Raw genomic sequence first — 14159 nt, forward strand, 5'->3', positions numbered from 1 at the left:
CACAGAGAAAAAAAATTGGTACCAAGTTGTCAAAATGATACTCCAAGAAAACTTGATAAGTATAAATGATAACTTTACTTTCCTAAATGGCCAAATACATATACAACCCATCCAATTTGGCATTATTTTTTATTTTGGCACTTTATCTCTACCTTGTTCCATTTTGACCATCCAACTCTATTTTATATGTTCCATTTTGGGCCCACAACTCTATTTCTTATGTTCCACTTTAACACAAAAGTTGAAACCAGTGCAAAAAATATAGCGCGTGTGTATACACAAATCTGAGGTGTAATAAGTATCCAATTAAATATTGTCACTTGGTTTTTTCATCCATGTCAAATGGGTTAATACTAAAATATCTGAACCCGATCGTATTTTTCATCCAATGTTGACTCATCTTCATTCTCTAAGTTCCAAAGCTTTCATCTGCCGATTTCATACTTGACCCATTTAGATCAAATAAACCCACAAAAAATATGATCGTGTTCAGGTATTTTAGCATTGATCTGTTTGACATGGATGAAAAAACCAGGTGCAATATTTAATTGGATATTTATTATACCTTAGATTTGTGTATACACACGCGCTATATTACTTTAGTTAGAAGATCTGTTATATTTTTTGTCTGGTTTCAACTTTTGTGTTAAAGTGGAATATAAGAAATAAAGTTAGAGGGTCAAAATAGAATAAGGTAGAGATAGAGTGCCAAAATAAAAAATAATACCAAGTTGAATGGGTTATATATGTATTTGGCCTTCCTAAATACTAATCACGTCTTGGACAAGTTTTAAAAAAGTTTAAAGAGCGACAAGTTGTCTTCGAATCACGTCTCCAAAAAAGAATTGGGAATTAGGAAATTATCGAAAAGCAAACAAGACAGGCGAGCTGGCAATTCTAGCGAGAGCGAGTGAAAACTACTCCGCCTCGGAAAGATTTAACCGGAAAGTGGGCGTAACCGTCCGGGCATTCCCCTGTCTGTGTTCAAATGAAAGTCGATAAGAGCAATTCCTCCTTTTTATCTCCATTTCTCTGTCTTACAATCATTCTATTGGCATTGAATCCAGTTGTGAGCATCAGATTCCCAGATCGGATCCCTGAGGTTCCAAAGGATCCTTCTAATCAGCCATTGCAAACTGCAGTTTTCGCTCTTGGATGCTTCTGGAGGTCCGAAGCTGCATTTGGCTGTCTCAACGGCGTCGTTAGAACTTCTGTCGGTTATGCTGGTGGTTCTAAACCCAATCCTGAGTACAGAAGTTTGGGCGATCACGCTGAATGTGTACAGGTATTTGTTCATATTTGTGCCTTAATTACTTGTAAAAGAAATTACTCCAATCTAATGTAATCACCACATTTTTTAAAAGCTTCTTCTGCGATCTGATGGAATTTTATTTAGATAATGTTGATTACATTGTAAAAAGTAAAATTAGGTTCTGTTTGTACAAAACGAGTGCCTTGTATCTTCAAAATGTACATGAATAGTTAATTTCCTGTAGAAGAAAGTATTATTGAAGCATTCAGGTTTATAAAAATAGGATTTAGGAAAGTGGAGCTGTAAGCGATTATGTACTATATGATTATTAATGCCTAGTTAACAGTAAAGAAACGATTAGGTTGTAAGGAATACAAACTTTTTGTAGTTATACAACAAATTATGCCAAAGCAAGGAGCAACTTGATCAAAATCAAATTGCAAAGGCGTACATGAAGGACTAAAATGGGGACAGCTTGGGTTAAACTTTTTATGAAGTATTAGGAGTGACGTTAGCTGAGGTGTGGGAAGTCCTTGTAGGATTTACTAAAATCGGTGAAAATTATCTCCAATCAGGGTTTATGCAATGCAAATAATATGTTAGATGAGTCAGCTAATACCTTTCTTACTCATCTTTAGTGTCTGGCTGAGTTAACACCAGCTTTATGCAACTAATTTCCGGATACATTTTTGTCATGTTCGAACTATTTTCTCATGGATATCACGTGGCTATCCCTTCTTTTATGTATTTTACAAATTTGTTGTCCTCACCATAGGTGTTTCACTGACTTGCATTAAAGTTTAGTAAAAAATAAGGTATTGATCACAATAGAGCTAGTAACCAAATGTTTCACTTGCAGCAGTGGTTAGTGGTATTTCGAGAAGCAATAGAATTTCATTGTATTTTTTCATCTTTCAGACTGTGATGGGTGTAACTTGATGTAACTTTTAGAATATTTTTCTTCTCTGTCATCCATAGGTGGTGGTGGAAATAAGGAACTATTTGGCTCTGTTCCTTTTCCCATATGCTAATGGAGCATAGTCTTTCGCGTCTATTCTTCTCCTTGTGTACTTCAATGGTCTCTACTTAATTGTCATATCATACAATAATGAATTCACGCGCCATTGTAATTTGTAGTTGCAACCCTTTTGTGTCGCTGTCTGGTATCAACATGCGAGGGTTATGTTGGAGCTAGTGTTTTCTAGTATTTTATATATCAATTCTAATTTGCTCAGCATGGGGTGGTGAAAAATATGAGGGACCTATATATGGAAACATGCTTCCCCTGTTTCTGTCCATGTTATTGAATATTTCCTATTGAAGATATGAATGATCCTTTTGCGCATTTCAGATTTGATATATATAAATGTTTTATGTATTTGCTGTTATCTGTATTTTTTGGAACCTACTTCTTTGAAATTTGTAGATAATAGTTGATGTTTTACGCTTTTCATATTGTTGACATGGTATTCTTGCCTGTAAAAATGTTTTAGGTTTTGAAAGAGTTTTATGTCCTTTATCAAGCCTATCTGAAAATGCTCTGTGGTTTGTTCCGGATTTGTTTCAAGTAAACGGCTGATAGGTTGAGTTGCATTTGAATTTTGCTTACCTAGAAATTTACATTTAAGATAACTTAATATTTCTTTTATCTTAATGATTTCAACTTGTTTAATGTGCTATAGTTTGTATCCTGTAGGTCGAATATGATCCCGAAGTAATTGGTTTTAGACAACTTTTGGAGGTCTTCTGGTCTAATCACGATTCTAGGCAAGTCTTTGGGCAAGGTCCTGATGTGGGTAACCAGTACAGGTAGGATCCTTGACTTCAATCTGGTTTCCCCTTTACTTCAGACTGATTACAAGCCTATGAATAGCAAAGTTATGAATTTGCCTAGTGTAGGTCTATTATTTTCACAAGCGGCACCGAGGAGTCCCGATTGGCTGCTGTTAGCAAGGAAAGAGAACAATCAAAGTCAAAGAGCAGCATTGTAACCACTCAAATTCAACAGCTCGAAGCTTTTCATCCTGCTGAGCCTGAACATCAGGTCTAGTATCCATAACTACATTATGCTGAATAGCTGATACTAGATTAGTGAAGCATAAGTGCATAGCTTGATGCTTGTCATAAGGGGTGCAGTACTGACGTTTCCTGTCATATTGATTCTGACATCGATAAAATTTACAGAGTTGATATAAGTTGAGGGCACGATAAAGAAAATGAAAACCATGTGTGGTTTATATCAAAGAAACCACGATGATGGAGGTGTGTTGAGATGTAAAATAATTAAGTAATAAAAAAGTGCACTTTCTCTAACAGCTGAAACTTTAAATGATATAGGCAGAAAACATAGGTGGCCCCCTAAACTTGACAATATTTTTCACTTAGACACCTAAACCAAGGATAGTTCCTACTGAACACTTGAAGTGAAACAAATTGTATCAAATAGACACACACCGTTGATATGGCACAATACATATAGCACATCACTATTGAGGCGCGTGAGAGATTTCTTTTTAAAAAAATCTCCAATCTCCTTCTTCATCTTTTCTATTGCCCCCACTTCTGCCACCATAGTTGCTGCTCCACCACAGTCCAACCAGCTCTATCTTTCAAATTCAATTCCAATGACAAAATTTACAGCCAACACCAAAAATCTTTTTTAGATAGAAAAATGGCACCACCAAATTACTTCCATATTCTTCTATTCATCTCTACCCAACTCCTCCCCTACTCGGCCATCGCCACCACAGCACCACCGCGAACCCTGAGCCCAAACTGAAGTCCACTCCTTCACCATCTAAGTTCACTTCAATCACTTTTCAGTCTCTACTATTATTACACTGCTATGAATTTCACTTATGAAAATTTTCAGTCTCAGGTCTCAAATAACCCGCCCATCAGCTTCACCGCCCAAAAAAGATCAATCAGTTCAACGCAAAACATCACTATTATTAGATCTAAAAGAAGATGGGTTCTCTCTAAAAATTTGAGCTTTGTATTTTTGTTCCTATAAGCTGTTGATGATGAACAGTTTCCTTTACAAAACGTTGTTGATTTCAAATATCTCTCTTTTATGCTTGAATTTGTATCGTTGGTATACTTAGATTTCTAATCAAGGTTATCAATGAGAGAAAGGTTTACTGAAAATGGGGAAGAATGGGTTTATAAGAGAAGAAGCAGGGGTATCGATTTTCCATCACCGTTTTCTTTTCTTTTCTTATTTTTTTCAATTTTAGCTTTTTGAGTGTTCTCTTCTTATTGGTCTTACATGCCACGTCAGAAGCGAGTGATGCACACGCATTTTTGTTTGTTTGAAGCTGCAAAATTTTTGTCCAATTGACATATTTTGTCTTCACTTTAAGTGTTCAATAGGCACTATCTTTAGTTTAAGTGCCCAAGTGAAAAATATTGCCAAGTTTAAGGGGCTTCCTATGTATTTCGCCAATGATATAGTCACATACTTGAACATGCTATTAGAGCAGCCAAGAGGTCTTCGGTTCATATCTCACCCGCTTGAGAAGAAAGAACAACAATTTGACGTGTCTGACTCATGAAAAAGAAGACTCACACGTGAGGGTGTGTGTTGAGACATAGTAATAAACTATACTTTACCTCTGTTGTTTAAATTTATTACTTCACAAAAAAAGTAATTAAATGTGTGCTCTCTAATAACTTAAGCTTTTGGACAAGATGATCACACACTTCAACAGCGTGGCAGAACCAGTTTCTCATAGTATATGAGGTAATAAGTGGGTTGGATGGGCTTCTGTTGGCTCCATAGGGCAGCGTGTGGACTTATATCATGTGATAGAAGATTAGTGATGATGATTGAGGAGATGCCATCGAGCAATCTCTTTCTTGTCAGTTCAGATGCCAAGGACAAGACTTCAATCGGTTATTTCTGGAGTACATAAGGATTGTAAAATGAATGTATAGTCTCCTTTCCTTTAGGAAGAATAGGATCCTAATGCTACTAGATTTGCATAAGCATTGAAACTATATTGGATGACTTCATAGGATTCATGACAAGCAGAATGTTATTAGCCTTTATCGCCGGCAAGCTTTATGTGGAGGAAATGTAGGTTGACATGATATCATATATTGAAGGAAAATTCACCTATTACTCAAAGAGGCTTAATGAATGCTGTTTTGGGTCATAGCCTTGTACTTGTCAGCGGGATTGAGAAGGGATAAGCCCCTTTCAGATTTGCGAACATATGATTGTTACATATTGGCATAAAGATATGGTGAAAAATTGTTTGAAGGATTTTTGGTCCAAGGACATCCAAGCTTCAGAAAGTGTGTAAGTAATAAGTATCAGGTCCCATTGATAGTTGACTAGACTTAAGGGGATTGATTTTCTTTTCTTTTTTTGTATCTAACACCATCTTAATCTTAATAAAATGGCCAAATACATAGACACCCATTAAACTTGGCCCAATTTTTCATTTTGGCACTTTAACTCAGTCTTGTTCCATTTTGGCCCTCCAACCCCATTTCTTTTGTTCCACTTTGATGCAAAAGCTGACTAGATTCCATGTGTGATTTGCCTCTTGTAGGCACGTGAGAGCCATTTTTTAAGCCAAATTTCATACTCCCAACGTAGAGGCGGATCCAGAAAATTAAATCCTATGGATTCAATTTTAATGTTTTTAACATTGAACCCATTATAGTTTTAAAGTTATGGGTTTATATCTATTTTTTTTACAATTTTAATGAATTTTTACATACAATTTTTTTACTCCGCGTCGAAAGTTATGGGTTTAGTTGAACCCGTAGTTATTACTGAAATTATATACAAAAAAAAAGTTCCACGGGAGGGGGGCAGAAAAAACGAAAAAAATAATAATTTGAAATTACAAAAAAAAAAAATTGCGGGAGGGGGGGGGGGTTGGTAGCAGCTGGGTATTTGTCCGCACTGCATTTTTACTTGGGATAAAAGTTTTTATGTCAAAGTGGAACAAAAGAACCCATTATATTTTTAAATGTTATGGGTTTATATCTATTTTTTTACAATTTTAATAAATTTTTACATATAAATTTTTACTCCGCGTCGAAAGTTATGGGTTCAGTTGAACCTGTAGTTATTACTGAAAATATAAAAAAAAAAAATTCCCTGGGATGTGGGCAGAAAAAACAAAAAAAATAATAATTTGAAATTACAAAAAAAAGGAAAATTTTTTTTTGAGGGGGGGGGTAAGGGTAGCAGCTGGGTATTTGCAGGCGCTGCATTGTTTACCTGGGAGAAAATTTTTTGTGTCAAAGTGGAACAAAAGAAATGGGATTGAAGAGCCAAAATGGAACAAGGCCGAGTTAAAGTGCCAAAATGAACAATTGGGCCAAGTTTAATGGTCTGTATATGTATTTGGCCTAATAAAATTATTTGATTTATAACAAAAAATTGGGTCAAGTAAAATTCAGAGGGACATACACCAGTTGGCCTCTTCCGCTGCTCTTAGGTTACTTTTCTCTGTTGGCCCTAACCTCCTACTGCCCAAGGAATTTGGACTCCAGCTTGCTTTATAAGTTGGAATAAAAAAACATAAGCGGAGTGGATATGTGGTACGTAGATTCAAAAAAAATTATTTTTGCGATTTCACTTTCACATAAAGCACTGCAAATGGGAAAACATTTGTCTTTAATGAGGAGAATTTTGTTGTAAGAAACTGGGGAATGTGTTTTGAGGGGGGGGGTAAGGGTAGCAGCTGGGTATTTGCAGGCGCTGCATTGTTTACCTGGGAGAAAATTTTTTGTGTCAAAGTGGAACAAAAGAAATGGGATTGAAGAGCCAAAATGGAACAAGGCCGAGTTAAAGTGCCAAAATGAACAATTGGGCCAAGTTTAATGGTCTGTATATGTATTTGGCCTAATAAAATTATTTGATTTATAACAAAAAATTGGGTCAAGTAAAATTCAGAGGGACATACACCAGTTGGCCTCTTCCGCTGCTCTTAGGTTACTTTTCTCTGTTGGCCCTAACCTCCTACTGCCCAAGGAATTTGGACTCCAGCTTGCTTTATAAGTTGGAATAAAAAAAACATAAGCGGAGTGGATATGTGGTACGTAGATTCAAAAAAAATTATTTTTGCGATTTCACTTTCACATAAAGCACTGCAAATGGGAAAACATTTGTCTTTAATGAGGAGAATTTTGTTGTAAGAAACCGGGGAATGTGACGCTCAGAAAGAGTCTCTGTAAGACTAAAGAAGAACCAAAAAAAGTTGTTTCCCTGTTGATCACGCCCAACTATGCCTTATAAAAAGGACAATGCGGTCGTTGCAAATATAATCCGGTTTACAAGTCCGGAGTCGAATCCCACAGAGAATTAAGGCTTAGCTACAACTGTTCAATATTGCTAAGAAGACAAGCTCTAACAATTCCTAAGTTATAAATATTAAGATTCTTATATCTAATTAATTAAATTAGTAGATTAACAACTAAAGATACTACGAGTTGGAGAGAAGATTAAGGAGGTCTAGAGTTAAGATTTCCCCAATTGTCGGAATCCTTCCCTCTATGTCTTCTATAATTTCGCCTAAGTATTCTCTACCGATCATGAGCACTTTGCGTATTGTAATTCTCTCCCGAGTAATCACAACAATTTACTAGACGCACTCTCCCGAGCTACGCTAGCTGACTTTTAATACAGCTCACTTTAGATCGTACTCAAGGCTTCGTTATCTCTAATCCTGCCTTTAAACCCTCGGTTATAGATCCCTCTTATACTTTGGGAGTGGTGTTGTTCAACAATCACCTAAATATGCACTCTCTCCCGAGTTATGCATATTAAATAGGCACAGCTAATTGAGGATCCTGTCAATTAACTACAACAAACACGTAGTTGAACAAATAGAGATTAAACTGGCAAACTATATTAACATAATCAAGAAGTTCATCCTTCAATAGGTTCCATCAAAACCCTAGACAAAGGATTTAGCTACTCATGACAATGGGTAAATAAACTATGAAAATATTCATGATCAAAATTGCAAGAAAAATAAAGAGAAGAAGAAAATATGATGTTTTGGGTGATCTCTCACACTTGTTTTTCTTGCCAAAGTACTCTCTAAATCAATACATGCCTCTCTTGGGCGAAGTCTAATGTTTAAAATAGGGTTTTGGGCTAAAAATCCCGTGTTTTGCACTTTAGTCCCTGAAGTTCTCCGCCTCCGCCGCGGTTCTGCCGCGGTCGCGGTCAAACCGCGGCCAAACATGCTCTCTGATTCTCACTTTGTCTGCAGCCATCTTCTACCGCGGTCGCGGTGGAACCGCGGCAGTCCTCTTCCAGTTCTGACTTGAGCTGTTTCGCGTGGTTTACTTGACGGAATTTTACGATCGGCCTCTTTTTCTCCATATTTGATCCCAAAAGTACTCTATAGCCTTCTCTGGTCATATATAACCTGCAAAGCATGAAAAACACTAATAAGAGCATTTTGTTATCACTTTTATCATCCAAACTATACAAGAAGATGGTTATTTAGGGCCTAATTATAGTTAAATTCACCTATTATCAACACCCCACGCTTAAACCTCTGCCCGTCCTTGAGCAAGTTAAACCACACTTCTAGGCCTAATCATTCGATGCATTACCCAAATTTTTTTTTTATGCCACACCCGCCATTATGAAGGAACAACCTAAGCGGTGCAACAGTCACGCCTCAGATGAAGACTCTAACACCATGACACACTCATGCTCACTCTAGTTACTCTAACAGAGGTGAAAACTCATTTTTTCTTCCCGAGTCACATGCCCTCACATCATAATTCTGAGAGAAGTTCCACACACATAAAATTCAAGCAACAAGGAACCAAAGATAGGAAGAATTCACTCACTCTCAGCAAAGAACATTCACATGCCACACAGACACACCATAAGCTTGCCCCTAGTGTAGTACTCTACTAATCGAGCTATTCAGTCAAAGATCATGAGGTTTTTATTTGGTTGTAATATAGGCTAAGGGACGGGTAGAATATATTTGGATATAGTGACTAACCTCCCTAAGCACTTTTACTACACACTTCCTTTTATTTCAATTTCCATGCTCAGCCCACTCGTTCTTCCACATTTTAGTTCATAGGTGACCCCCACTTTTCTTTAGGTGCAACTGTTTTTTTTTTTTTGAGACTTTTACAAATCCATTGCACCATTCATGTATTTCTTTCCTGATTCCCCTTTTTCCTACTTCCTTACCACCCCACACTTTGACTTTTGTATGTTCTTTAGTAATTCAAGTGCTTCTAGGAGGTACAGGTTCAAACAGTCAAACTATTCAAACACAGGGATATAGGTCATTATAGGGTTATCAAAGAACAGGCTTCAGGCTCAAAGGGGTTAACTATGGCAATATATACAGGTGGATTCACAAATATACAGGCTACACAAAGAAATGCCTCAATCATCTCTAAAACCAAACAACTTCTATTTCGTTTTGCAAACACACAGAGCAAGTTCCAGGTATCACATGCAAGCACAGAATACAAGTAATAGCTCACACACGCTTGCCATGTTACTCATTCCGAATCAGTTTATCAACACACTCATACGAGCGTTCAAGCAAGACAGGATGTGCAAAATTAAGGCATAGATTTACGAGTCTACAAATGAGCCTAGACGTCGCACCCTCATGTTCGTGTTTGTTATTCTCAGGTGTGTACATCAAGGGTTGCATTCTAGCCTTCACCCATTTTGGTCCTAAAATTACAAACGAAAAATCTACCTAACCCGGTTCAAGAAAAGCCCTTGGAAAAGAACCGTGGTTTAAAGAAAAACCAGGGGGTAATTATTACACTACCTAACAAAAGAAAATCTTTTTGTACTTTTTCTTTAGACTTAAATCCCTCAAAAAAAAATTCTAATAGATCCATCGTTGGGAAAAGTCCAATCTTTTCTATTTTAAAAAAAAAATTATTCAATTAAACTAACACAACTAAAATAACATAGAAAGTCACCCAGTCAATCTCCTCCCCCAATGCACACCATAACTAATAAAAGGGTAAAAGAGACTCCCTGGTAGGCCAAAGGCCGAAGCACTAACAACTCATGGGATACTCAGACTTCTCCCAAGCTTGGTCCTTCGTGCGGGTACCTCACACTTAGTTCCATCCATTTGGTTTATTATTGCATCCTTCCAATACCTTTGCTTTCCATGCTCCTAGAAAATTAAAAAAAATTGACACTACAAAATAATACAATTAAAAAAAAAATTAATACAAAAAATAAAAGAAAGCAGAAAAGCTGGGTTGCCTCCCAACAAGCGCTTGATTTAACGTCGCGGCACGACGTGAATCACTTTCTACCTCCACTTCGAACTTATGAATCGCACCCCAAGTTTTGCTTCAAGCTTATGATTATGCTCTTGGGGTGGTACAAATTCTTGCGCGCCAAAAATTAGATAGAGTCTTATGCACTTTTTGGCTCTCGACCGAGGAGTGTCACCTTGCCTAGACGGCCTTGAGAATTTCAAAATATAAGGCCCATCTACCTCTTCCTTGGACTCCTTTTTATGCTCGTAAAGATCCATTCCCATTTCACCGTCCGAACATAATGTAGAGAAGTGTTTGGAATGAGGTCCAACACGTTCCAATACATGAACTTCAAGATTTTCGACCTCCTCAACACCCAAAACACTAGAGTCAACTAAATTTGTATCTTCAACGTCCCTGGTTGACTCTAGTATTACTTCTTCAACATCGGCATCCTCAAATTCTAGATGGTTAGAGTGTTGGGGTTCTACTTTGGACCCCTCCATTGGCACCTCAATTTCTGTCTCTAATGCAAACTGCACCTGGCTACTATCCATAATATTGACATATTGAGCATTAAAAGCTTCAACTAATTGACTCACTTGAGCCTCTAAGTTATAAATAGTTTCATCTTGTCTTTCTATCTGCAGCAGTATTTTACTTTGTTGTTCTATAAGACACTTTAACATATCTTCGATCTTCTTTAGGTCAGCTTCTCGAGGTTCTTTGTTCCTATTATCCTCACAAGAAAACGTAGAATCATCATAATAAGGGGTTGGGGGAAGATAAGAAATATAAGCACAACCATGAAAGTGACCATCTTGACCACCACTCATATCACACACATTCCACACATAAGATTGAGTTGGTGCACATAACTCACTCTCGGAAATATTTTGATAATTTTGCCAAGGGTGGTTTTCATCACAATATACATAAGGAGGATTAAAAGTAGAATTACCAACATCAAAACTTTCATAATTTCATGATGCCATGTTTTTTTTTTTAAATCAACAAGTGAAACGAAAAAAGAAAAGAAAAAAAAATCAAATACAAAAAACTAAAAATAAAAGTTCAAACTTGAAACCTAGCAATATGTACACCTACAGCTACACCGTTAGTTCCCCGGCAACGGCGCCAAAATTTGATCACGCCCAACTATGCCTTATAAAAAGGACAATGCGGTCGTTGCAAATATAATCCGGTTTACAAGTCCGGAGTCGAATCCCACAGAGAACTAAGGCTTAGCTACAACTGTTTAATATTGCTAAGAAGACAAGCTCTAACAATTCCTAAGTTATAAATATTAAGATTCTTATATCTAATTAATTAAATAATTAAATTAGTAGATTAACAACTAAAGATACTACGGGTTGGAGAGAAGATTAAGGAGATCTAGAGTTAAAATTTCCCCAATTGTCGGAATCCTTCCCTCTATGTCTTCTATAATTTCGCCTAAGTATTCTCTACCGATCATGAGCGCTTTGCGTATTGTAATTCTCTCCCGAGTAATCACAATAATTTACTAGACGCACTCTCCCGAGCTACGCTAGCTGGCTTTTAATACAGCTCACTTTAGATCGCACTCAAGGCTTCGTTATCTCTAATCCTGCCTTTAAACCCTCGGTTATAGATCCCTCTTATACTTTGGGAGTGGTGTTGTTCAACAATCACCTAAATATGCACTCTCTCCCGAGTTATGCATATTAAATAGGCACAGCTAATTGAGGATCATGTCAATTAACTACAACAAACACGTAGTTGAACAAATAGAGATTAAACTAGCAAACTATATTAACATAATCAAGAAGTTCATCCTTCAATAGGTTCCATCAAAACCCTAGACAAAGGATTTAGCTACTCATGACAATGGGTAAATAAACTATGAAAATAATCATGATCAAAATTGCAAGAAAAATAAAGAGAAGAAGAAAATATGATGTTTTGGGTGATCTCTCACACTTGTTTTTCTTGCCAAAGTACTCTCTAAATCAATACATGCCTCTCTTGGGCGAAGTCTAATGTTTAAAATAGGGTTTTGGGCTAAAAATCCCGTGTTTTGCACTTTAGTCCCTGAAGTTCTCCGCCTCCGCCGCGGTTCTACGACCGCGACCAAACATGCTCTCTGATTCTCACTTTGTCTGCAGCCATCTTCTACCGCGGTCGCGGTGGAACCGCGGCAGTCCTCTTTCAGTTCTGACTTGAGCTGTTTCGCGTGGTTTATTTGACGGAATTTTACGATCGACCTCTTTTTCTCCATATTTGATCCCAAAAGTACTCCATAGCCTTCTCTGATCATATATAACCTGCAAAGCATGAAAAACACTAATAAGAGCATTTTGTTATCACTTTTATCATCCAAACTATACAAGAAGGTGGTTATTTAGGGCCTAATTATAGTTAAATTCACCTATTATCACCTGTTCTCTACCCCTTTGCTAACCCCTCCATCTCTTTTTCCATGTTTGTGAAAACATTCTTATTGTTAATCTGAATACCACTGCTATGATCTCTTGAAGCACTTGATTGACAAATCCACTCACTGTCCATTTTTTCAGAAATTTGAGCTTAAGCGGAACCCATTCCTCCTACAATTGATGGGAAACTTGCCTGAGGAGGAGCTTGAGAGGTCAACACTTGCTGCAAAACTAAATGGCTATGCAGCAGAGCTCTGTCCATCACGGATCCAAAAGCAAATTGATGCAAAGATCAATGATATTATTAAGAGAGGTTGGCCCATTCTCAGAGAAATATAGATATACATCTCAAAGTTATATGAGATCCTGTAGACCTTGTTATGTAAGAAATTGTTTCCTTTGCTGAGGAAATGTCTTGTAGATCACAGATACCCTCTCATGCAGATTCATCCTACATTATGGAATACCAATAGGGAATAGCAAGCAGAGATCTTTTTGGCTGAGATTAATCAAATTTGTTTGTACAATCAGAATGTTCAGGATAGGTTGATTGAACTAGATTGCACATTGTTGGACCTTAAAATCAGGTTGTTGTACGCATTTTTCTATTAGTGAATCCTATATATGCTTCAGAACCATCTTATCAAGTTGTAGCAGTTGCAAATACATAAACTAGTTGTTACAACCAGGCACCACATTGAGCTGATTCATTTTTTCCTTTTTTTGTTCTTGAAAAGTTTGACCAGTTTTCAGAGGGTTTAAGAATTAACAGACGTTGGGGGAAAAAGGGAATTAACAGACGTGGAATGTTCTTGTTAGCAATATTAAACTGTCGGCAAGTGAAAATAATCGTGCCGAAGTTATGGTATATGGAAGTAGCACAAGAGACCACCTTATGGGCGAGAGTTTTCTACCCTACTGCACGGAGCAAAAGCTTCATTATATACTCAATGAATGTGTCCAAGTAAACAATTCTAATTAAATTTTGGTCCGACTCCAAACTTCCAATTCACTTCCGTTTTTTTTTTTTTTTTTTTTTTTTTATAGAATTTCCCAGATTTCTTGGGGTGTTATATTTATTTCCAAAATATAGGAGGAGGATGTGAGCCTTATCTCCAAGGATTATAACATAATGATATACATCCGACAGAGGTTGTTACATAAGTTTGCGCCTCTGTTAAAGTACAAGACATTTACTACTTAGCTAACAAAAAAATTTGCTTTGTCATATTTAAGCAACAATAGGC

The 14159-nt window shown here is 36.9% G+C and overlaps 1 protein-coding gene across 1 annotated transcript; it reads left to right on the plus strand.

Annotated features, from left to right (window-relative positions):
• The first annotated feature begins 782 nt into the window (after positions 1 to 782).
• LOC104249226 (peptide methionine sulfoxide reductase A5) lies at positions 783 to 13607 on the plus strand. The gene is made up of 4 exons (XM_070168014.1): positions 783 to 1285; positions 2949 to 3061; positions 3152 to 3296; positions 13054 to 13607. Exons 1-4 carry the CDS (start codon positions 989 to 991, stop codon positions 13249 to 13251), a joined length of 753 nt encoding a protein of 250 aa, XP_070024115.1. The 5' UTR covers positions 783 to 988; the 3' UTR covers positions 13252 to 13607.
• The last annotated feature ends 552 nt before the right edge of the window (positions 13608 to 14159 follow it).

The sequence above is a fragment of the Nicotiana sylvestris genome, chromosome 2 (assembly GCF_000393655.2).
Source record: "Nicotiana sylvestris chromosome 2, ASM39365v2, whole genome shotgun sequence".
NCBI classification, from domain to species: domain Eukaryota; kingdom Viridiplantae; phylum Streptophyta; class Magnoliopsida; order Solanales; family Solanaceae; genus Nicotiana; species Nicotiana sylvestris.